At 45.2% G+C, this 25311-nt stretch overlaps 2 protein-coding genes across 2 annotated transcripts in view; one reads left to right on the forward strand and one right to left on the reverse strand.

The window, feature by feature from the left end:
• Positions 1 to 477, reverse strand: part of sbk1 (SH3 domain binding kinase 1) — a 49527-nt gene extending 49050 nt beyond the window's left edge. Inside the window, exon 1 of the mRNA XM_078559294.1 lies at positions 387 to 477. Coding sequence (XP_078415420.1) covers positions 387 to 454 — 68 coding nt within the window. The 5' untranslated portion in view covers positions 455 to 477. The remainder of the gene's footprint in view (positions 1 to 386) is intronic.
• A 453-nt stretch (positions 478 to 930) lies between these two features.
• xpo6 (exportin 6) overlaps positions 931 to 25311 on the forward strand; it is a 122173-nt gene continuing 97792 nt past the window's right edge. The window contains exon 1 of the mRNA XM_078558752.1: positions 931 to 1172. Within this exon, the coding sequence (XP_078414878.1) occupies positions 1170 to 1172 (3 nt within the window). The 5' untranslated portion in view covers positions 931 to 1169. The remainder of the gene's footprint in view (positions 1173 to 25311) is intronic.

Here is a 25311-nt window from a genome sequence, read left to right on the forward strand (position 1 = left end):
CTCCTTCTTTAGCACTTCCAAACCAATGACTTCTACCACCTAGAAAGCCAAGGGCAACAGACGCATGGGAAATCACCACCTGCAAGTTCTCCTCCGAGCCATACATGATCTTGATCTGGAACTATATTGCTGTTCCTTCAGTGACACTGGATCAAAATCCTGGAACTTCCTTCTTAACAGCACTTAACAACTGGTGTACTTGCACCAGGTGGACTTCGGTGGTTAAAGAAGCCAGCTCACCACCGCCTTCTCAAGGGCAACTAGGGATGGGCAATAAATGTTGGCCTTGGCAGTGACACCCACATCCCATGAAAGAATTTTTAAAAATCCAACCTTGCTGCCTTTTCTTGATGATACTCACTAATGATCTTTCCTCCTCCACCAACCTAAGAGCTTCTTTGCTGCTCTTGTGTTCTATCCAACTGTCCTGCTTCCTCCTCCTCCAGAACCACATTTCACAACTTTCTAAACTTTGGATGTCTGCTTTTCCCAAGGTCCATGCTTCAGCCCTATACAACAAGGCATTCCAAATCACAGGTTTGACAATTATTTTCTTAAGATCTCTATTCATTCCTGTGCTTTAGCAAATCTTTATGTTTGGAGAATGCTATTCAAGCTTTGGATTTCTTTAGGCCTTCAGATGTCCCCCGCTACTTTAGTCACTTCTTTAAATATGTTGCCAAAAAACTGCTGTTGTTGTAAAACCATATATGAAATTTTAAAAAGTGATGGTCCTTGAAGGGACAACAGCGAACGTAATTTATAAAACGTTTTCAGGAGAGATTTTCCTTCACAACATTATTGCTTAGACATTGGGCAAAATGTCCCTGAGCCACCAACCAATCAGAGGCCGACACTCCGCCCAGTGCTGCACCGACCAATCCAAAGTCACTTTCCAACATAACTGGCCAATCAACACGCAGCCTCTCAGACAGCCAATGGGCAGGCACGCTAGGATCCGGCGCAATCCGGTCAGAGCCGGCCCGCTCTCGTCAGGGCGGAACCGGATCCGGCGGCGGAAATGGCGCGGGGGGAAGCCTGGTGACTAGGCCCGAAAGACGGAGAGACGCAGCGACAGACAGTCGCCCAACCCCGCCCTCGCTTGGTTAAAGGGGCTGCGCTGGATGCTCGGAGCATGAGCCGGACGGGGAGGAGATTGCAGTATAACTATGGTGAGTGTGGCTCCTCTCAGCCTCGTCCGGCTCCCTCTATCCTAGCTGCGGTAATGAGCCCGAGCCTGGCTGAGGAGAGGGCAAGGCTGCTCTCCTGCTGTGGGCCTCGGCTGGGAGAGGTTTTGTTGCTCTGCAGAGAGCCTCTTATGCAATCGGCGGGGTTCCATCTCTCCGGGATAGTGGTGACCTGTTCTCATCTCTCTGCATCAAGAGAGTGCAGTTGGGGGTCATTATTATCCCACCTGTGTAACCCTGTGCTGGCATCCTCTGGGATAGTATATGGCCTTTGCTGTGCCACTGTCCACAGACTTGATTGGATGTCAGGGACTTAAGTCTAGGAGACCGTTCAGGCCCTCAAATCTGTCCTGTCACCCACTGGCTGACCTGCGTTTTAACACTCTACCTGCCTTGGTTCCATATCCCTGCCCCAGCAAAACACGAGCTTGCTGTGTGCAGGTCCATACACTATCATTCTCTTCTGCAGCATTCCTGAGTGACCCTTCGAATCATACATTGCTTGAGATTGTGGCCCTCGACAAGAAGTTAGTGTGCTACATCACAGACCCTGATGACATTGCTCTTGTGATCTGCACTTGACTGCAGATATAGCTCAGGAATTTGGTAAGGTGCATGGATGATCAAGTAACAAGATGGATTGACAGTTGTCATGCCCAAAGGCAGCTGAGATGGATAATTATTTGGCAAGCTTTATGTTTATATCTGGGATATAAATGGAAGATGTTATAGACTTAGTAAATTCAAAAAATGAAGTGATTTCTGTGACCAGAATGATACCATGTACATTATACAGGCAACATGATTTGAAAATGGGGTAGAGCTGCTGCATCCAGAAAATGGTCCCATATATCCCAAATCTGGTCATTCACACCTGAGTCATTCTGCATTTTATGCAGAAATGTATGTAGACGTTTCTTGGACACATTTGTGCTATTTCTGAACATATGAAAAGATGGGCAGAAAAAGACCAACTGGTCCATTAAGTCTGTTGGGGACACCGTTGTCCCCATCCACCAGCAGTAATCTCCTGGTAGTGACCAAAATATATGTTTTTTAAAAACACATGGCTAGTTTTGGTGGAAAATATTTGGGAAATTATATTACCCACCACCTTGCCTTTTCTGCACTGTGATATCAGACTCCTCCATCAACTTGTCCAGCTCCCTTTCTGATGTTTGTGCAATGGATGCAGGTTTGCTTCAATCTGGCAACATATTCCAAAGTTCAATAATTATTTGGAAACAAAATTCTGACATCTAACCTAGTTCTTGTGCTTGCATAACTTGTATGAATGGAGTCATGGAAAATTGCTGCAGAGGAAGACCATTTGGCCCATCATTCACAGCTGCTTTTTCATGATCGGTACAAGCTTAGTTCCACATCTTTGCTTTTTGTAATCCTGTAAGTTCCTCATGCTTAAGTACCTGTTCAGCTCCCTTTTCAAATTAATTATGGAATTAGTTTCCACCACCTTTTTAAGTAAAGTGTTTCAGATTTCAACAAATGAAAACATGTTTCTTCAACTCCCCTCTAGATCTTTAGCCCATGATTTTAAATCCATGGCCTCTAGTTATTGCCCCACTTGCCAGAGGAAATGGCTTTTCTCTATCAAAGCCTCTCATCAACATGTTCCCTCATTCTCCCTAATTTACCTATCCCAAATAATTGTTTCATGTCTGCTAAAACTAATCACTTACTGCAGGATCATCTCGGAATGCAAAGGTAGCCCCCGGCTTCTTTTCTTTACTGCTAACCATCGTCTTAAACACCTGTCTCCACCACCCACCCCTCAAACAATAAGGTTGAGGAGTCAATGGTGGTCTTTGTTACTAGAATCCAGAGCATCACTCAGCTGCTTCTGCTGTGTCCCTCCCTTCCACTAGCCCAAGCCAAAGTTTTCCCCCACCAGGGCCCTGAACCCTCATCTTTCTCTAGTTTCTCTCCTATCTACCCTTGTGCCTTCTCTGAACTTATCCATGAGATTCAACATTGCTCTCCCAATCCTATTCCCACTAAACTGCTGATCACCCAATTGCCCTCCCTGTCCACTTGTTAGCCGATATTGTTAATGGTTATCTACACGCATTGTCCCTTTCTCCTTTAAATCTGCAATCATCACTCCTCTCCTCCAAAAAACAATCCTTGACCCCACTGTTCTTGCAAACTACCACCTTATCGCCAACCTTCCATTCTTCTTCAAAGTCCTTGAACATGTTATCACCTCTCAAAACTGTTCCCATCTTTCCTAGAACTCCATGTTTTAATCCCTCCAATCAGGTTTCTTCCCTTGTCACAGTTCCAAACAGCTCTTATCAAAGTTACAAGTGACATCCTATGTGACTATCACGAAAGTAAACTATCCCATGTCCTTCTCGACCTCTCTGCAGACTTTGACACAGTTGACCACCTCCTTCCAACACCTCTCCACCGTTGTCCAACTGGTTGGGATTCCTCTCATCTGGTTCTATTCTTGCCTATTGTAGCCAGGATATCACTTGCAATGGCTTCACTTCCAGTTTCTGTACTGTTAACTCTGGTATCCCCCAAGGATCTATTATTGACCCCCTTCTGTTTCTCATCTACATGATCACCCGTGGTGACATCTTCCAAAAGCACATTGTTTGTTTTCACATGTAATCTGATGACACCCAGCTCTTCCTCATCATCATCTCCCTGGGTTGTTCACTACTGCTAAATTATCAGACTGCTTACCCAACATCCAGTATTGCATGTGCAGAAATTTCTTCCAGTTAAGTATTGGGAAAGCAGAAGCCATTGTTTTCAGTCTCACTGCAAATTCTGGTTCCTAGCTATTGACTCTATCCCTGCCCCTGGCAATAGGCTGAGACTAACCAGTCTGCTGTTGTCATATTTGACCTGGAGATGAGCTTCTATTTGTGCCATAATTAAGATTACCTATTTCGACCTCCATAAAATTCATCCCTGTCTCAGTCACACCTGCTGAAACTTAATTTGTCTATGTTACTTCTAAACTTAACTATTTCAGTGCACTCCTGGCTGGCCTACCACACTTAACCCTCTATAAACTTGAGGCTGTCAAAAACTCCACTGCCGTGCTTAGCTTGCACCAAATCCCATTCACCTATCACCCCTGTGTTTGCTGACCCACATAGCCTTCTGGTCAAACAAAGTCTTGATTTTAAAATTTTCATCTTTGCTTTCAAATCCCTCCATGGCCTCACCCTCCTTAGCTCTGTAATCTCCTTGCCCTTCTGCGATATCTGTGCTCATCTAATTCTAACCTCTTGAGTATTCTCAATTTTAATTGCACCACCATTGGTTGCGTGCCAGTGGTTGTCTAGGCCCTAAGTTCTGGAATTCCCTTGCTGCCTCTCTACCTCTCTTTCCTCCTTTAAGGCACTCCTTAAAACCTAATTCTTTGATCAAGCTTTTGACCATCTGACCAAATACCTCCTTATGTGGTTCAATGTCAGTTTGGTTTTATAATGCTCCTGTGACGTGCCTTGGGATATTTTATGTTAAAGACACTTTATAAATATAAGTTGTTGATATATACACAGTCCAGGCTCTTCAACAAGGCTTTCTGAAGCCTGTTTTCTTTTTGTTGGAATAAAGAGACCTGGGAGATCTCAGCATGTTGTCATAGTGAAGGTTTTAGATCAGGGCTGGATTTTGGCTACCAAGCTGGTAGTTTGAGTCTGGAAACTTCCCCAACTTGCCAACCTGCCTTGGTTGAAAGTGCCCCAATAGATAGTTTCAGCTCTGGGCAGGGGTTGGGCGCAGGATGAAGTCAGGCCCCAGAAGCAGAGTGTAGGCGGCCATGGGGGTGAGTGAGTGCGGAGACGGGCTGATTAGAAGGCCTGCCTCAGTTCTGTGGGACTTAATCCCAGTTGTTAGATTTTAAGCCCTCTAGCCCTCATCCTTCACGCCCTCTTAACCCCCACCCATCCCCATGGCCCGTTATACCTTCCATGCCAATTCATGCCCCCCCACTACTCCCCATGGCCTGCATACTGTACATGCCACCTCATGCCCATTCATCACCAGGGGTGGCTCAGTACTGACTGAGCTAGTTGAGCCCTAAAGGACATAGCTGCTATACTGGGCCTGTGGCAGGTTTTTTTTTGTAAAAATATACTTTATTCATAAAATATCTTCAATCACATTCCAAACCATTTCAAAAACAACATTACAAGGGTACAATCCAGGTTAAACTTTTACAAAATGTATCACCAGGTGCATCAGTACAAACAGTATTACAATCATTTACAGCCTTTCATTTTGATCTGTACAGCCCGAGGGGCTCTAAACAGTTCCCAGTCTCTCGGTGCGCTGTGGTAGAAAGGTCTTAGACGGCGACCCTTCCCCATTGCGCCATTAAACTGATAAGAACAGATTTTTTTTTTTTGTAAAAATATACTTTATTCATAAAATATCTTCAATCACATTCCAAACCATTTCAAAAACAACATTACAAGGGTACAATCCAGGTTAAACTTTTACAAAATGTATCACCAGGTGCATCAGTACAAACAATATTACAATCATTTACAGCCTTTCATTTTGATCTGTACAGCCCGAGGGGCTCTAAACAGTTCCCAGTCTCTCGGTGCGCTGTGGTAGAAAGGTCTTAGACAGCGACCCTTCCCCATTGCGCCTTTGCGGCAGCTGCCCCAAGCTTTAGTGCGTCCCTCAGCACGTAGTCCTGGACTTTGGATTGTGCCAGTCCGCAACAATCGGTCGGGGACAACTCTTTGTGCTGGAAGACCAACAAGTTTCGGGCAGACCAAAGCGCGTCTTTCACCGAGTTGATGATCCTCCAGCTGCAGTTGATGTTTGTCTCGGTGTGTGTCCCTGGGAACAGCCCGTAGAGCACAGAGTCCTGTGTCACAGAACTGCTCGGGATGAACCTCGACAGCAACCACTGCATCTCTCTCCAGACTTTCTTTGCAAAGGCACAATCCACAAGGAGGTGAACAACGGTCTCTTCCCCACCACAGCCACCTCGAGGGCAACGTGCAGAGGGGGTGAGCCTCCTGGCGTGTAGGAAGGATCTGACGTGGAGGGCCTTTCTCACCACCAGCCAAGCTACGTCTTGGTGCTTGTTGGAAAGTTCTGGCGATGAGGCATTCTGCCAAATGACTTTGACAGTCTGCTCGGGGAACCATCCCACAGGGTCCACCCTCTCCTTTTCCCTCAGGGCCTCTAGGACGTTACGTGCCGACCACTGCCTGATGGACTTGTGGTCAAAGGTGTTTTTCTGCATAAATTTTTCCACCAGGGACAGGTGGTACGGCACGGTCCAACTACTTGGAGCATTCCGCGGCAGCGTGGCCAGACCCATCCTTCGCAACACCGGGGACAGGTAGAACCTCAGCACGTAGTGACACTTGGTGTTTACGTACTGAGGGTCTACGCACCGCTTGATGCAGCCACACACAAAGGTGGCCATCAGTATGAGGGCGATGTTGGGCACGTTTTTTCCCCCTTTATCTAGAGGCTTGTACATCGCGTCCCTGCGGACACGATCCATTTTCGACCTCCAGATAAAGCGGAAGATGGCTCGAGTGATCGCCATCGCGCAGTAGTCTGGAATGGGCCAGACCTGCGCCACGTACAACAACAGCGAGAGTACCTCACACCTGATGACCAGGTTCTTACCCGCAATGGAGAGGGAGCGTCGCTCCCACATGCCCAGTTTCCTTTTCACCATAGCCACTCGCTCCTTCCAGTTTCTAACGCATGCTCCGGTCCCTCCGAACCATATCCCCAGCACCTTCAGGCCGTCAGCCCTGACAGTGAAGGGGACAAAGGATCGGTCAGCCCAGTTCCCAAAGAACATGGCCTCGCTCTTCCCACGATTTACCTTGGCTCCCGAGGCCAGTTCGAACTGGTCGCAGATGTGCATCAGTCTGCGCACCGACAGCAGATCCGAGCAGAAGACGGCGACGTCGTCCATGTACAGGGAGGCTTTTACCTGAGTGCCTCCACTGCCTGGGATCGTCACTCCTCTTATGCCCGGATCCTTCCTGATGGACTCGGCAAAGGGTTCTATGCAACACACGAAAAGGACAGGCGAGAGAGGACAGCCCTGCCTGACTCCAGATTTAATCGGAAAGCTATCTGTTTCCCACCCATTGATTGAGACTGCGCTACTGAGTTAGTGTAGAGCAGTTGGATCCAATTTCGAATTCCCTCCCCAAACCCCATTTTGGAGAGCACATCCCCCATGTAGGTGTGCGATATTCTGTCAAAGGCCTTCTCCTGATCCAAGCTGATGAGGCAGGTATCCATACCCCTGTCCTGTACATAGGCAATCGTATCCCTGAGCAGCGCCAGGCTGTCAGAGATCTTCCTGCCTGGCACAGAGCAGGTCTGGTCAGGGTGAATCACCAATTCCAGAGCGGATTTGACCCGATTGGCGATGACCTTGGACAGAATCTTATAGTCCACATTCAACAGTGAAATGGGTCGCCAATTTCTAATTTCCTCCCTTTCCCCCTTGTGCTTGTAGATGAGGGTGATGATGCCTTTCCTCATGGATTCTGACATACTACCGGCCAGGAGCATACTCTCGTACACTCCTAGCAGGTCTGGGCCGATCAAGTCCCACAGAGCCGAATACAACTCCGCCGGCAAGCCGTCGCTTCCGGGAGTTTTACTCTTCTCGAAGGACTCAAGGGCCTTAGTCAGTTCATCAGGAGTTAGCGGTTTGTCCAGGCTCTCCCGCGTACTGTCGTCTAAGACCTCCGTGATAGAGGACAGGAAGGACTGGGAGGCCGTGCTGTCCGTGGGCTTCACGTCATACAATCCGGCATAAAAGGATTTGCTGATCCTCAGAATGTCGGACCGTGATGACTTTACTGAGCCGTCTTCTTCCTTCAGGCTGCTGATCACAGAGCTCTCTCTGTGTACCTTTTGGAAGAAGAAACGTGAGCACGTCTCATCCTGCTCCACGGAGCGGACTCTGGAACGGAACATGATCCTGGAGGCCTCCGAGGCAAAGTGCGAGGCTTGCTGGCTCTTCACCTCTTGGAGCTCCTCCTTGACATCCACCCCCATCGACTGCAGCCGGAGCAGATTCTGCATCTTTTTCTGGAGTCGGGACATTTCCCTCTGTTCCTTTCTAGCTTTCTGGGTGCCTTTGAGGATGAAAAACCTCTTGATGCTTCCCTTGATCGCTTCCCACCAGTGTGTCAGGGACTCAAAGAGGGGTTTCACGGTTCTCCAACCTTTGTAATCCCTCTTGAGCTCCTCAATGTTCTCTGGGGTCAGCAGTTGCACATTAAGCTTCCATGCCCCCCTGCCCACCCTCAGGTCCTTCTCCAAGTGGCAGTCCGCCAGTAGGAGGCAGTGGTCAGAGAAGAACACCGGCTTGACCTCGGTGGATCTGACTGTGAATGCACGGGACACAAACAGGAAGTCTATCCTGGAACGAATGGACCCGTCTGGCCGCGACCAGGTGTATCTACGCTGCGCTCCGTCTGCAGGGTTGCTGAAGACGTCGTGCAGCTTGGCATCCTTAACTGTTTCCATCAGGGATCTGGACGTAGCGTCCAATCTGCTGCCGGCCCTGCCGGATCGTCCAGCCGCATCGATGATGCAGTTGAAGTCACCGCCCAGAATGACCGGCCTGGAGGTCGCCAGCAGCAGTGGGAGCTGCTGAAAAACCTCCAGCCGCTCAGCCCCTTGTGCCGGGCCATACATGTTAATTAACCGGAGTGGAGCGTTCTTGTACATTACGTCTGCTACGAGGAGTCGCCCGCCCACCACCTCCTTGACCTCGGAGACGGTGAAGTTGCCTCCCCGCAGCAGAATACCCAGGCCGGAGGAACGAGAGTCGTTTCCGCCCGACCAGATCGATGGCCCGTGGGACCTGGGCCTGTGGCAGGTGGTGAGGGAACCAACAAGAGGGAAAAACCTGCTTGACCTCATCCTTGCCGACCTACCTGCTGATGCATCTGTCCATAACAGTATTAGTCGGAGTGACCACTGTGCAGCCCTTGTGGATACGACATCCTATCTTCACATTGAGGATGTCCTCCATCTGTGATATGGCACTACCACTGTGCTATGTGGGATAGATTTCAAACAGATCTAGCAACTCAAAACTGGGCATCCATAAGGCACTGGGCCATCAGCAGCAGAATTGTATACAATCACAATCTGTGAACTCATGGCCCAGCATATCTCCCACTCTACCATTATCATCAAACTGGGGGATCAAACCTGGTTCAATGAAGATTGCAGGAATGCATGCCAGGAGCAGCAGCAGGCATGCCTGAAAATGAGGTGTCAACCTGCTGAAGCTACAACACAGGGTTACTTGCATGCCAAACAGTGGCAGCAGCATGTGTTAGACAGCTAAGCAACCCCACAACCAATGGATCAGTCCTAAGACCTGCAGTCATGGGTAATTAAACAACTAACAGGAGGAGGAGGCTCCACAAATATCCCATCTTCGGTGATGTTGGAGCCCAGAACAGCAGTGCAAAAGACGAGGCTGAAGCATTTGCAATCTTGAGCAACATACCTGGGCAGTTTTCCACATTGCCGTATAAATGTCAGTGTTGTAGCTGTACTGGGACAGCTTGGCTAAGTGTGTAGCTAGCACTGGAGCACAAGTCTTCAGCACTATTGCTAGAATATTGTCAGGGCCCATAGCCTTTGTAGCATCCAGTGCACTCAGCACTGCCAAGTGGAATGATCATTCGGCCTCCTCCTGAGGTCCCCAGCATCTCAAATGCCAGTCTTTGGCCAGTTCGATTCACTCCACATGATATCAAGAAATGGCTGACTGCACTGGATACTGCAAAGGCTATGGACCCTGACAATATTCCAGCAATAGTGCTGAAGACTTGTGCTCCAGAGCTAGCTACACACTTAGCCAAGCTGTCCCAGTACAGCTACAACACTGGCATTTATATGGCAACGTGGAAAACTGCCCAGGTATGTCCTGCTTACAAAAAGCAGGACAAATCCAACCTGGCCAGTTATAGACCCAGTAGTCTACTCTCTATCATCAGTAAAGTGGTGGAAGGGGTCTTCGGCGCTATCAAGCAGCACTTGCTCAGCAATAACCTCTCTGATGCTCAGTTTGGGTTCCGCCAGAGCGACTCAGCTCCTGACCTCATTACAACCTTAGTGCAAACATGGACAAAAGAGCTGAACTCAGAGTGAGGTGAGAGTGACTGCCCTTGACATCAAGACAGCATTTGACAGAGTGTGACATTAAGGAGCCCCAGCAAAACTGGAGTCAATGGGAATCAAGGGGAAAACTCTCCACTGGTTGGAATTATATCTAGCACATTGAAGATGGTTGTGGTTGTTGGAGGTCAGTCATCTCTGTTCCAGGGCATCACAGCAGGAGTTCCTCAGGGTAGTGTCCTAGGTCCAATCACCTTCAGCTGCTTCATCAATGATCTTCCCTCCATCATAAGATCAGAAGTGAGGATGTTTGCTGATGATTGCACAATGTTCAGCACCATTCGCGACTCCTCAGATACTGAAGCAGTCCATGTCCATGTGCAGCAAGACTTAGACAACATTCAGGCTTGGGCTGATAAGTATCCTCGAGGGCAGGGTGGTGGCGGGGGGGGTGGGTTTTACCATTGACCAGAAACTGGACTGGTCAAATAAATACTGTGGCTACAAGGGCAGGCCAGAGGCTAGGAATTCTGTAGTGAGTAATATTCCCCCTGACTCCCCAAAGCCTGTCCACCATCCACAAGACACAAGTCAGGAGTGTGATGGAATACTCTCCAATTATGAACAAGGAGCAGGCCATTCAGCCCTGCAAGCCTGCTCTGCCATTTAATAAGACCATGGCTAATCTAATTGTAACATGAAATCTGCACCCCACCTACCCCCAATAACCTATCACCCCCCCTTGCTTGCCAAGATACAAACATATGAACAAATTGCCTGGATGAGTGCAGCTCCAACACTAAAGAAGCTCAACACCATCCAGGACAAAGCAGCCCGCTTGATTGCCACCCCTTCCATCACTGACACGCAGTGGCAGCAATGCGTACCATCTACAAGATGCATTGCTGCAACTCACCAAGGCTCCTTTGACAGCAGCTTCCAAATCTGTGGCCTCTATCATCTAAAAGGACAAGGGCAGCATATGCATGGGAGCACCACCAGTAAGTTCCTGTCGAAGCCACACACCAACCTAACTTGGCACTACTTGCTGTTCCTTCACTGTTGCTGGGTTAAAATCCTGGAACTCCCTCCCTAACAGCAGTGCGTGTGTAGCTACAGCACATGGACTGCAGTGATTCAAGAAGGCAGCTCACCATCACCTTGAGATTCAGTTAGGGATAGGCAATAAAAATGCTGGCCTAGCCAGTGATGACTACGTCTTGTGATAGTACTTTTTTAATATTCAATGTACATAACCAATGGACCATATGATAACAATGGCAAATGTGGAACTGCTGAGGGGGAAAAGAAAACTCACTCAAATCTTCAGAGAAGAAAATTGCTATTCTTACAACACTGCAAAAGTGTCAACCAGACAGATCATCAAAGTAACATAGGCATCAAACACTTCACACCACCTAATCTTGTCCAAATAAACATTGATACATTGACAAAAGAGGTCACAGAAGACTTCAGTTGTCAAAACAACCGCCTACTGAGCTAATGCCTTTAGCCTACTGCATCAGTGGATCTGGCCAGATCGAGAGTGCATGATGTGGTCATGCAACACGCACTCTTAACCTGTGACAGGGAAAATTAGGGGTTGCAGGAAAAGGGGGCAGGGATTGTGGAATAGAGTCCCACCTGCTGTTTTCTAATAGCTCTGATATGTTCTGACTCTGTCAAAATCCAGACCTAGGTGTTAACCTAGCAGTTGCCTATTGAACATTATGTGGGGTGTCTAATCTGTTAGTTGAGGGGACTAGAATTGGACCCCATATTTCTGACGGGACTAAAGTTTTGAATAGGCACACCATGATGCTTTGTTTTATGTTGCATTGACCGAGCTATACATCTTAATTTCTGTTTGCCGTTGCTATCGGTACTTCTAATGGATCGGTAGAGACTTGTGCACGATACCATGTAAGTCTTTTCCTACTCAGCAGACTCTAATTCAGATCCCGGCATGATACACACGTACTCACTATTGTCCTATACTATAAACATGCACCAAACTACATTTATCACCTGTGAGCTGCAGGCCCATTTCCCCCATAGATCTAGATCGGATTGTAATCAAGGGTCCTGACACCAGCAATTAGTTCTTCATGTCCAGACAGCCACATTGCATTCATCCAGTTCATTCCTGTATATCAACAATACATTGTAATGTGTATTGCAAAGAATAATGCCAACACCAACACTTCCTGTGGGGGCCTCCATGCAGATCTGCTCCCTTTAACGACAGCTGTGAACTTGCATCCAAGTCCCTATCTTTCTGAAAAATTTTACAAATATCCGGTGTTCACATACTTACAGGGTGTCTTCCTCCATCTGCTAGTAACTTGTTTGAAGAATTCAACCAGATTGGCAAGACATGATGATAAAAGCAAAAAACTGCGAATGCTGGAAATCCAAAACAAAAACAAAAATGCCTGGAAAAACTCAGCAGGTCTGACAGCATCTGCGGAGAGGAATACAGTTAACGTTTCGAGTCCGTATGACTCTTCAACAGAACTAAGGAAAAATAGAAAAGAGGTGAAATATAAGCTGGTTTAAGGGGGGGGTGGGACAAGTAGAGCTGGATAGAGGGCCAGTGTAAGGTGGAGATAACCAAAAGATGTCACAGACAAAAGGACAAAGAGGTGTTGAAACTGGTGATATTAATTAAGGAATGTGATAATAAAGGTACAGATAGCCCTAGTGGGGTTGGGGTGGGGGGAAGGGATCAAAATAGGCTAAAAGGCAGGGATAAAAAAATGGATGGAAATACATTTAAAAATAATGGAAATAGGTGGGAAAAGAAAAATCTATATAAATTATTGGAAGAAAGAGGGTGGGGATGGAGGAGAGAGTTCATGATCTGAAATTGTTGAACTCAATATTAAGTCCGGAAGACTGTAAAGTGCCTAGTCGGAAGATGAGGTGCTGTTCCTTCAGTTTGTGTTGAGCTTCACTGGAACAATGCAGCAGGCCAAGGACAGACATGTGGGCATGAGAGCAGGGTGAAGTGTTGAAATGACAAGCGACAGGGAGGTCTGGGTTATGCTTGTGGACAGACCGAAGATGTTCCACAAAGCGGTCAACCAATCTGCGTTTGGTCTCTCCAATGTAGAGGAAACTGCATTGGGAGCAGCGAATGCAGTAGACTAAATTGAGGGAATTGCAAGTGAAATGCTGCTTCACTTGAAAGGGGTGGGCCCTTGGACGGTGAGGAGAGGGGAAGGAAAGGGGCAGGTGTTGCACCTTCTGTGGTTGCATGGGAAGGTGCCGTGGGAGGGGGTTGAGGTGTAGGGGTTGATGGAGGAGTGGACCAGGGTGTCCTGGAGGGAACGATCTGTTCTGATGATGCCACTTTCAAAAACAGTTCCTCTGACATGTCTTCTTTCTTCCTTGACCGAGGTTTTCCACCCATGGTGGTTGACAGGACCCTCAACCGTGTCCGGCCCATCTCCCGCGCATCTGTCTTCACACCTTCCACTCCCTCCCAGAACCATGATAGGGTCCGCCCTGTCCTCACTTATCACCCCACCAGCCTCCGCATTCAAAGGATCATCCTCCGCCATTTCCGCCAACTCCAGCACGATGCCACCACCAAACACCCCCTGGCAGCATTCCGCAGGGATCGTTCCCTCCGGGACACCCTGGTCCACTCCTCCATCACCCCCTACACCTCAACCCCCTCCCACGGCAACTTCCCATGCAACAGCAGAAGGTGCAACACCTGATCCTTTACTTCCCCTCTCCTCACCGTCCAAGGGCCCAAACACTCCTTTCAAGTGAAGCAGCATTTCACTTGCACTTCCCTCAATTTAGTCTACTGCATTCGCTGCTCCCAATGCAGTTTCCTCTACATTGGAGAGACCAAACGCAGACTGGGTGACCGCTTTGCGGAACACTTTCGGTCTGTCCGCAAGCTTGACCCAGACCTCCCTGTCGCTTGTCATTTCAACACTTCACCCTGCTCTCATGCCCACATGTCTGTCCTTGGCCTGCTGCATTGTTCCAGTGAAGCTCAACGCAAACTGGAGGAACAGCACCTCATCTTCTGACTAGGCACTTTACAGCCTTCCGGACTGAATGTTGAGTTCAACAATTTTAGATCATGAACTCTCTCCTCCATCCCCACCCCTTTTCCGATCCCCCGTTTTTCCAATAATTTATATAGATTTTTCTTTTCCCACCTATTTCCATTATTTTTAAATGTATTTCCATCCATTGTTTTATCTCTGCCTTTTAGCCTATTTTGATCCTCTCCCCCCCCCCCCCCCCCCCCCCTCCAACTAGGGCTATCTGTACCTTTATTATCACATTCCTTAGATAATATCACCAGCTTCAACACCTCTTTGTCCTTTTGTCTATGACATCTTTTGGTTATCTCCATCTAATCACTGGCCCTCTATCCAGCTCTTCTTGTCCCACCCCCGCTTAAACCAGCTTATATTTCACCTTTTTTCTATTTTTCCTTAGTTCTGTTGAAGAGTCATACGGACTCAAAATGTTAACTGTGTTCCTCTCCGCAGATGCTGTCAGACCTGCTGAGTTTTTCCAGGCATTTTTGTTTTTGTTTTGGCAAGACATGATCTTCTCCATAAGCCATGTTATGTGCATGTCTTCCATGTCAATGTGGTTGTATAGGGCAAACCTAATGATCCACTGTGGCAACTTTCCTATTTCTGACGTCAAGCTAATAAGCCTATAATTTTGTGGTCTAATTTGTACTTTTTGAATGCCAGTGGAAAATTAGCTTCCCTGCAGTAATTAGTTCAGAGAAGTCTTTTGATCATTCCTATCAACTATATGAATAGGCAGCTGCCATTTATTTCACCAACCTTAGCTAGACGCTGTCCATGCTGGTAACTCAGTCTGATTTAAGACCCCTCATTCTCTCCCAAGATCAGAGCTTACATTTACTTCAACAATGTTAGTGTCAGCTACAAAATGGTAATTGATCTCAGTCCAAAGTAGAAAAGACTGGTGCAAAAGTCCACCTGAGCCTTCTCTGAAGAGTTAGCCTCCTATCTCTAAACATAACTGAACAGTTCAGTGCCCTTTCCAGTGCTTTACTTCTCATGCTTTATTCACTTTTTGATGTTGAATAGTTCATTGTGAATTCTGTTTATTTCACCTTTCCTCAGAACTTAAATTCATATAATTCACATTGCCATGTATTGGAAGACATTCCAATAACCATGGTCTCTAGTGTTTATACAATACTGTGCTTTTATTGTGATGTTTCTCTCTGTTACTATATTCTTTAACATTCTGTCCTCTTCCCTGTCTTCATGCACTGGATTCATGTGTTGAATTCACATTTCCCACAGTTGACCTAGCACCAATGATATTTTTCTACATTTCCTATCTCTTGTCCCAGTTTTGGGAAAGATCATACTGAGTTTAACTTGGATTACCAACTCTATGAACAAGATCCTATTGATGTGTAGGCTAATGCAGAGATGGGCCTGACAACCACAGCGAATCAGCTAGCTACAATTTTAATACATTGTGCCTGACTGGCTGGGTATGTGCTATTTGTACTCTGCTTCTGTGGTTCCTTTTTAGTGTTGACGTAGATTCAAGTACTCGACAATTTGGTTTAAATTTACAGGCATTCATCCTGTGAAGCTCTGAAGCTGCTTGTTCTTATCTTGCCGTGGTTTGCCATAGTTTCAGCTGCCTTGAGCACAGTCAGCTGCTTGCCTCCTTGATCTACTAGCTGCTGGAATTGGGGTCTTTCTCTCCTATTATCCTGAATGTATTTTTCTTTGTTTCAGTTTTATCTCCATAAGTGTATTACTTGTAGAAATAAATTAAGAATGCAATGATCCACCTTTTGATTTGGTTCAATGCACTTGCTAAAGGAGGAATTAGACAGTGCTTGAAGTGGGCTGTTTGAGTCTTGTGTCTCAGTGTTGCATGGTGTTTTCACTTAGGTAGCAACTATTCAGCTTTTATTCCTGGTCTGAGTGTTTCTGCTTGTGGTTTCTTTCTAAGTGGCAAATAATCCATGTGTTATATGGCTGACCAAGAAGTAGCTTAACATACATTGCTATTGATACAGCACTAGGTGGTAAGCTTGCTATAGTTTCTTTGGGTATCCTGTTTGGGCAGTGTCCTCTTGGAAGTGAGGGTGTTGAAGAAAAATTGAAAATTAAGTTTGTCGTCAGCAAGATGGAGGAGCTGTCCAGCAAGCACTGCAAGTAATAAAAACAAAAAACTACTGCGGATGCTGGAAATCCAAAACAAAAACAATTACCTGGAAAATCTCAGCAGGTCTGGCAGCATCGGCGGAGAAGAAAAGAGTTGACGTTTCGAGTCAGTTGAAGGGTCATGAGGACTCGAAACGTCAGCACTGCAAGTAGTCCACTTAGTAAACCCATTATTAGCATCAGATACTTTTAATTCACATGTAGCACATGTACTAAGCAAAACCCAGCTGAGAGGAGAACCATACTTGCACCAGTGTGCCATTTTGACATTTCCTTCACCAGAATAAGTGCATGTCATAAATGCACTTGTTTCAGTAGGTTCTACTTGGAACACTTTAAAACCTAACAGGTGCTGGCAGGGTGATTTTGTTTTTTCAACACTTCCTACAGTTTCAGCAGTGAGTCTTTTTCAAACTTTACCTGAATTTTATACCCAACTAAAATAATAGTTGGGCAAAAAAGTATTGATGTAGCAAAAGATTTTGCACCAGACTTGAGCAGGGCATGTTAAAGCTGCATGCAGCCAAAAGGCAGCAGCCATTAAAGTGACCCAGATTTGGAAGTAATTCTGGTGATGGGTTTGAGTTTAATGGGTATGCACAGAAAGGGCAATATTATATTTGTACCTTTCTCCCTGAGCTGATCAAGCACATTGCTTTCTGCACATTGTTGCATTAAACACTGATCGGGGTAGGGAGTAGGTGTGGTAGTGGGAACTTGGTGTATTTGGACAGTAGTCTGCAATGTTGTCTTCTGTTATCATTGGGTGGTTGATGTCCAGATCCAAAACAGACTTTTAACTCAGTTTGTTTAACAAGGATTGTAGGCGAGGGAGAAGCGCTGATATCCAAGGAGGAAGCTATACATTGAGTCTAAGGGATGCATCAGAAGATGGGCATTTGGTCTGAATAGGATTGCTGTAGTTTTCTTCAGGCAGCGATTAAAGGATTTTGGAAACAGTTCAACTTGGTTGTGTCTCTCAGGATTGCCATATGTCCTAGGACTTCTCATCTTTATGAAGGAAGCATATTAACTGTCATTTTGATGGGTTGCAAGTGGAAGAGAGGCAGAGTGCCATTGTCTCCAATTCAGACTACAAGATTCTGATGAATAAAACTTTCAAACATTCTGAAAGCAAAGTTCTGCTTTTGGACTCGTAATCGTTTTTACTCGTGCAGTGAGTTTAGGGTATGCACCTTCCTCAGTCACAGAAAAAAGATCACCTGGCTGCTGGGGGCATTTATACATGGTTAGACCTTTCCATTGGTTGACCTGTCAGCCAGTACACCAGAGCTAGAAGGGAATCTCCTGATTTCCTGTGCCAGCACAACTCTTGGTCTGAACAATTCTGAGAACTTGTTTTTAAATACCATGTAGCCATGCTACATCCAACTACAGCTTAGTAGTTTAAACTGGATACTAATTCAGCTCCAACTCTGGAATAGTGAAGACCTGTCATCCCTGCAGCTCGTCAATGAAGGCAGTTTTTCCCAAAGGTTAGAAGAGGTTTTAGAAATGCTGTAGTGTGGTGAAATGAAATACATTTGCAGCATTAACGGTTACATGGTTAGCTGATAAAGTAGTAGAGACGCTCTTGATGGAAAGGACCTATAGTTTTGTATGTTGCCATGCCAATGTTGATAATGTTTCTAACCCAAATTCAGTCAAAGGGGGAAGAGAAAGTGCACCTAGAGTTTTGAATGTTGGCAGTTTTGCTGTCACCTCTGTCTGTGGTTACCAAAGGCATAACCAAAATAACGGTACTGACACCTTTTTAGTTTAGGTACTACATGAGGGGTTAAAAACTAGGGACTCTCAAACTGTACCCTAGTCTAACTCTAGCATTATGACAATCTGGTTGTTTTCTAGGTAGTCCAAGGGAGTGGGATGAACTACTTTTTTCAAACATACAGATGTTGAGAATTTTCTTTCTGGTGTGCCTGGGAGTTCCTTTAAAATTTAGCGAACAGTTAAATTCATGAAACCCCAGTAACTGTTTCAGGGATTGTTTATTAGTCAGTACTTGTTGAGTCAAGCAAGTTTGTGTCTGTCTGGAGATTTGGAATTTCTGAAGAGCTAAAATTAGTTAAGAACACCATGAGTTAGTAAAATGAACTGTGAAAATGTTAAGTTTCTGAAATTCCATTCCTTTACTCTTCAATAAATTTGTCTGGAAAGGGCTAGCATAACATCCTTCTGTTGTAACCTGAAGACTGGGAAGATCCTGTCTAGGAAGGGGCATGGTATTGTTATTGAACAAGTAATCCAGGGGCCTGGACTAATAAACTGGAGACACGAGTTCAAACCACACCATGGCAGCTTTGGAATTTAAATTCAGTTAATTAAGTAAATCCAGAATCAAAGACTAGTCTTAGGAGCAACGATTGTGAAACGACCAGATTGTTAAAAAATCCATCTAGTTCACTAATGTACCTTAGGGAAAAAACCTGACACCCTTACCCAGCCTGGCCTTACAAGTGACTCCACATGCACAGTAGTGTGCTTGACTCTTAACTGCGCTCTGAAATGACCTAGCAAACTACTTGGTTGTATTCAAGAAGGCACTTGCCATAACCTTGTCCAGGACAATAAGTGCTGGCCTTGCCTGCAATGCCCACATCCCATGAATTTATTTTTAAAAATCACTTATTCCCCTGAGGAACACTAGCAACCTTACTTAGATATTAGGACAAGTGAAAATACTCTTAACAATGTTGAAGCACTCAGATATATGTCAAAAATATGTAGACTAAAAAGATCCAAATGTAATAAGCGTGTCTTGATTTTAAAATTCTCATTCTTGTTTTCAATTCCCTCCAAGGCCTTGCCCCTACCTATCACTAATCTCCTACGGGATATTTGCACTCACCTGGTTCTGGCCTGTTGAGCATTTTGATTTTAACCGCTCCAGCGTTGGTGGCCATGCCTTCAGTTGCTTAGGCCCAAAGCCCTGGAATACCCACCCCACACATCTGTCTCTATACTTTGCTTTTCTACCTCTTTCACCAGGCTTTTGTTCATCTGACCAGTGGCTTGGTGCCATGTTTGGTTGTATAATGCCCTTGTGAAATGCATTGCGATGTTTTATTATGTTAATGTGCGCTATAAATGGTGTGTTTCATAGGAACCAAGCACAACCGAGAAAGTGAAAGAAACATAGGATTCAAGTTATTTTGATTCAAAGCCCCAACATCTGGCTCAATTGATCCATTTCTAACTTGCATTTTGTAAGTTAAAATATTCTCAGATATTAGCCAAATGTCCTAAATGTTCATTTATTGTTTGAAAATCCCACTGTTTTGATGATTCAGATGACTGCTTGTGGACACTGAGAATCACAAGGTACTCCTTGTTCACATTTCCAATTGCCAAAGTCATTGTGTTTTGAAGAGTGCCTTTTTGATGTTTTGGTGAGCTTCATTTCCTGAAACCTTGACCTTTGCTCTTGGCAGCTTTCTTCCTTTGCACCTGAAGATGTTAACTCTTTGCAATGATGGTGAGCATTGACAGGTTATTCAGGCATTGCAGAGAGAAGAATTGCAGCAGGATCCAAGCTATATTTGCACTCCACTGGATAGTGCACAATCCTGGTTATGCTTGGCGCGCACAAATTAATTTTGGCCCTGCTGCCCTCAGCTGAGTCAACTATCTACATAAGATACTGCACAGAAATGGGCCATTTGCCGCAACTAGTCCATATGGTATTTGTGTTCCACTCTCACCTTCTCCCATCTTTCCTGATCTAAATCTACCATTGTAACCCTTTTCCCTCATATGCTTGCCTAGCTACCCTTTCTTCTGAATTCCCTATTGGATTTCTTGGTGATTATCTTATATTGGTGGTTTCCAGCTATTCTCTTCCCACAAGAGGAAACATTCTCTCTCTATCCACTCAATCAAAACCTTTAATCATTTTAAAGACCTCTATTAGGTAACCCCCTCAGCCCTTTTCCAAGAGAAAAGAGCCTGCCAATCCTTTCCTGATATGCTTACCCATGTATTCCTTGTAAATCTTCTCTGAACTCTATCCGGTGCCTCCATTTTCTTTTTACAAGATGGCAACCAGAATTGTACACAGTACTCAGTGTGGTCTAACCAAGGTTTGACACAGGTTTAGCATAACTTGCCTACTTTTGAATTCTATCCCTCTAGTGCCTGGTTTGATTTTTTTAATGGCATTGCTAACCTGTGACGCAATTTTTAGTGATTGGCATATATATACTCCGAGATCACTTTCTTTCTCTACACCGCCGAGACTTGCACCTTTTTAAGGCAGAGGTATATAGTTTCTTGTTAGACAAGGGAATCAGGCCATCGGGGGTAGATGGGAATGTGGAATTTGAAATACAAACATTTCAGCCATGATCTTAATGGCAGAGCAGGCTCAAGGGGCCGAAAGGCCTACTTCTGCTCCTATTTCATATCTTCAAAAGCGTAGTTATTCAGAGTGTCAGATGGGAAGCAGAGCAGGCTTGGGTGGCAAATGGCCTACTCCTAATTTGTATGTTGGTATGTTCCACAGGGATCAGTGCTGGGACTGCTGCTGTTCACCATTTACATTAATGATTTGGACGCTGAATCAAAAATACAACTTCTAAATTTACAGATAAGACCAAATTGGGGGACTGCAACAAATTACATGAATACATTGATAGACTTGCAGATGGGCAAATAATTGGCAAACGAATTTCAACACAGATATGTGAGGTAGTACATTTTGGTAGGAAGAATAGGGAGGTAATTTATCACTTTTTTTACTCATTCATGGGATGTAGGCTTTGTTGGCTGGGCCAGCATTTATTGCCCATCCCTAGTTGCCCTTGGGAAGGTGGTGGTGAGCTGCTGCCTTGAACCGCTACAGTCTGGTGCAGGTACACCTACAGTGCTGTTAGGAAGGGAGTTACAGGTATTTTGACCCAGTGACAGTGAAGGAACGGCGATATATTTCCAAGTCAGGATGGTGAGTGACTTGGGGAACTTCCAGGTAGTGGTGTTCCCATCTATCTGCTGCCCTTGTCCTTCTAGATGGTCGTGGTCGTGGGTTTGGAAGGTGCGGTCGAAGGAGCCATGCTGAATTCCTGTAGTGCATCTTGTAGATGGTACACACTGCTGCTACTGTGCATCAGTGCTGGAGGGTGTGAATGTTTGTGGATGTGATATCAATCAAGCGGGCTGCTTTGCCCTGGACGGTGTCCAGCTTCTTGAGTATTGTGGGAGCTGCACTCATCCAGGCAAGTGGGGAGTATCCCATTCCACTCCTGTCTTGTAGATGATGGACAGGCTTTGGGGAGTCAAGAGGTGAGTTACTCTTCGCACGATTTCTAGCCTCTGACCTGCTCTTGTAGCCACAGTATTTATATGGCTAGTCCCGTTCAGTTTCTGGTCAGTGGTAACCCCAGGATATTGTTAGTGGGGGATTCAGTGATGGTAATGCCATTGAACTTTATGGGGCGATGGTTGGATTCTCTCTTGTTGGGGATGGTCATTGCCTGACACTTGGGTGGTGTGGAATGTTACTTGACGCTTGTCAGCCCAAGCCTGGATATTGTTCAGGTCTTGCTGCATTTGAACATGGACTTCTTCAATATCTGAGGAGTCCCGAATTGTGCTGAACATTGTGCAATCATCAGCGAACATCCCCACTTCTGACCTTAGGATGGAAGGAAGGTTATTGATGAAGTAGCTGAAGATGGTTGGGCCGAGAACACAGCCCAACCTTGGTGTTAACTGTAAAATTAGAAGTTGTATTTTTGACTCACCGTCCAAATCATTAATGTAAATTGTGAATAAGAGTGGTCCCAGCACGGATCTTTGTGGAACATAACCAACATACGAATTAGGAGCAGGAGTAGACCATTCGCTGCCCAAGCCTGCTCTGCTTCCTACCTGCCACTCTGAATAACCACTTATGAACATAGGAGCAGAAATAGGCAATTCGGCCCCTCTAGCCTGCTCTACCATTCATTAAGATCATGGCTGATCTGTTTGTGTTTTGAATTCAACATTCCCATCTACCCCCGATGACCTTTGATCCCTTGCCTAACAAGAATCCCTACCTCCGCCTTAAAAGTATTCAATGACCCCACCTCTTTCTGAGGCAGTGTTCCAAAGTTGCACAACCCTCAAAGAATTTCTCCTTATCTGTCCTAAAAGGGCAACCCCTAGTTTTAAAACTGTGCCCCCTAGTTCTGGACTCCTCCAGAAGAGGAAACTTCGTTTCCATGCCCACCTTGTCCTTCAGGATCTTATATACTTCAATCAAGTCACCCCTCACTCTTCTAAACTCCAGTGGAAACAAGCCCAGCCTGTCCAACTATCCTCATAAGACAACCCGCTCATTCCAGGTATCAACCTAGTAAACCTCTTCTGAACTGCCTCCAATGCATTTACATCCTTAAATAAAGAGACCAAAACTGTGCGCACTATTCGAGATGTGGTCTCTCAAATTCCCTGTATAACTGAAGCATAACATCCTTACTTTTATGTTCATTTCCTCTCATAATAGAGGATAGCATTCCATTAGCCGCCTTAGTTACTTGCAGCACCTGCATACTAACTTTTTGTGACTCATCCACTAGAATACCTAGATCCCTCTACACCTCGGAATTCTGCAGTCGTTCTCCATTTAAGCACTACTCTGCTTTTTTTATTCTTTTTGCCCACTCACTCAACCTATCTGTATCCATCTGCAGACTCCTTATGTCCTCTTCGCGACATACTTTCCTACCTATCTTTGTGTCATCTGTAAATTTAGCTACCATGCCTTTGCTCCCCTCATCTAAGTCATTGATATAAATTGTAAAAAGTTGAGGTCCCAGCACAGACCCCTGCGGGACCCCACTCACCACATTCTGCCAATCAGAAAAAGACCCATTTATGCATACTCTCTGTTTTCTGCCAGCCAGCCAATCTCCTATCCCTGCTAATATGTTACCCCTACACCATGAGCTTTTGTTTTCCGCAATAACCTTTGATGTGGCACCTTAGCAAATGCCTTCTGGAAATCCAAGTACAGCATGTCTAAAGGCTCCCCTTTATCCAAGGTGTTTAAAGAACTCCAATAAATTGGTTAAATATATTCCCCTTTCACAAAACCATGTTGACTCTTCCCGATTACCTTGAGTTTCTCTAAGTGCCCAGCTATAACCTCCTTAATGATTGATTCTAATACATTCCCCACAACAGATGTCAAGCTAACTGGCCTATAGTTTCTTGTTTTCTGCCTTCCTCCCTTCTTGAAAAGAAGGGTTATATATTTGCTACTTTCCAGTCTGATGGAACCCTTTCATAATCTAGAAGTTTGGAAAATTAACACCAATGCATCTACTACCTTATTAGCCACCTCTTTTAAGACCCGGAGACTTGTAAGCCTGCAGCTCCATCGGTTTGTTCAGTACTACTTCCTTAGTATTGTAATTTCACCAAAGTTCCCCTCTCGCTTCCACCACCTGATTTACAGCTATTATTGGAATGTTTTTGTATCCTCCATAGCCAAGACTGAAGCAAAATATTTCTTAATTTCTTCATCCATTTCCTTATTATCTGCTATTAACTTCCCATTGCCACTCTAGAGGACCAACACTCACATTACTTTTCTCCTTTCTAAATATCTGTAGAAACTCTTGCTATCTGTTTTTACATTTCTGGCTAGCTTCCTCTCATACTTCTCATTTCTTTCTCATGATTAACCTTTTAGTCATTCTCTGCTGTTCTTAAATTCTGACCAGTTATCTGACCTGCCATTCACTTTTGCGCAGTTAATATGCCTTTTCCTTAAGTTTCAAGTTTCCTTAACTACTTTAGTTAACCATGGATGATGGGTCCTTTAGAATTTTTCTTTTATCATAGGAATATACTTATTCTGAATATTCTGAAATATCCCTTAAATGTTTGCCATTGCTTGTCTATTGATCTATCCCCTAGCCTAGTATCCCAGTTCATTTTCGCTAGCTCAGCTTTCATGCCCACATAGTTGTCCTTAAGTTTAAAATACTAGTCTTAGATCCACTCTTTTCCCTTTCAAACTGGATGTAAAATTCAATATTGTGGTCGCTGCTACCTAGAGGTGCCTTTACTCTGAGGCTATTAATTAATCCTGTCACATTACACAACACCAAGTTTAATATAATCTGCTCTTTGGTTGGTTCCAGAATGTGCTGTTCTAAGAAACTATCTCAAAAGTATTCTATGAAATCCTCGTCCGGGCTACTACTGCCAATCTGACTTTTTCAGTTTGTATGTAGATTCAAATCATCCATGATTATTGCTGACCCTTTATCACAAGCATCCAATATTTCTTCCTGTATACTTTGTCCTAAATTGTTGTTACTATTTAGGTGGATCTGTCCATGACAGTATCGGTAGGAGTGACCACCGCATAGTCCTTGTGGAGACAAAGTCGCGTTTTCACATTGAGGATACCCCCCATTGTGTTGTGCGGCACTACCGCCATGCTAAATGGGATAGATTTCAAACACAACTAGCAACTCAAGACTGGGCATCCATGAGGCTCTGTGGGCCATCAGCAGAACTGTATTCAAACACAATCTGTAACCTCATGGCCAGACATATCTCCCACTCTACCATTACCATCAAGCCAGGGGATCAACCCGGGTTCAATGAAGGGTGCAGGAGGGCATGTCAGGAGCAGTAGCAGGCATACCTAAAAATGAGGTATCAACCTGGTGAAGCTATAGCACAGGATTACTTGCGTGACAAATAGCATAAGTGATAGGCAGAGCTAAGTGATCCCAAACCAACGGATCAGATCTAAGCTCTAGTCC

The sequence above is a fragment of the Cetorhinus maximus genome, chromosome 15 (assembly GCF_964194155.1).
Source record: "Cetorhinus maximus chromosome 15, sCetMax3.hap1.1, whole genome shotgun sequence".
Classification (NCBI taxonomy): domain Eukaryota; kingdom Metazoa; phylum Chordata; class Chondrichthyes; order Lamniformes; family Cetorhinidae; genus Cetorhinus; species Cetorhinus maximus.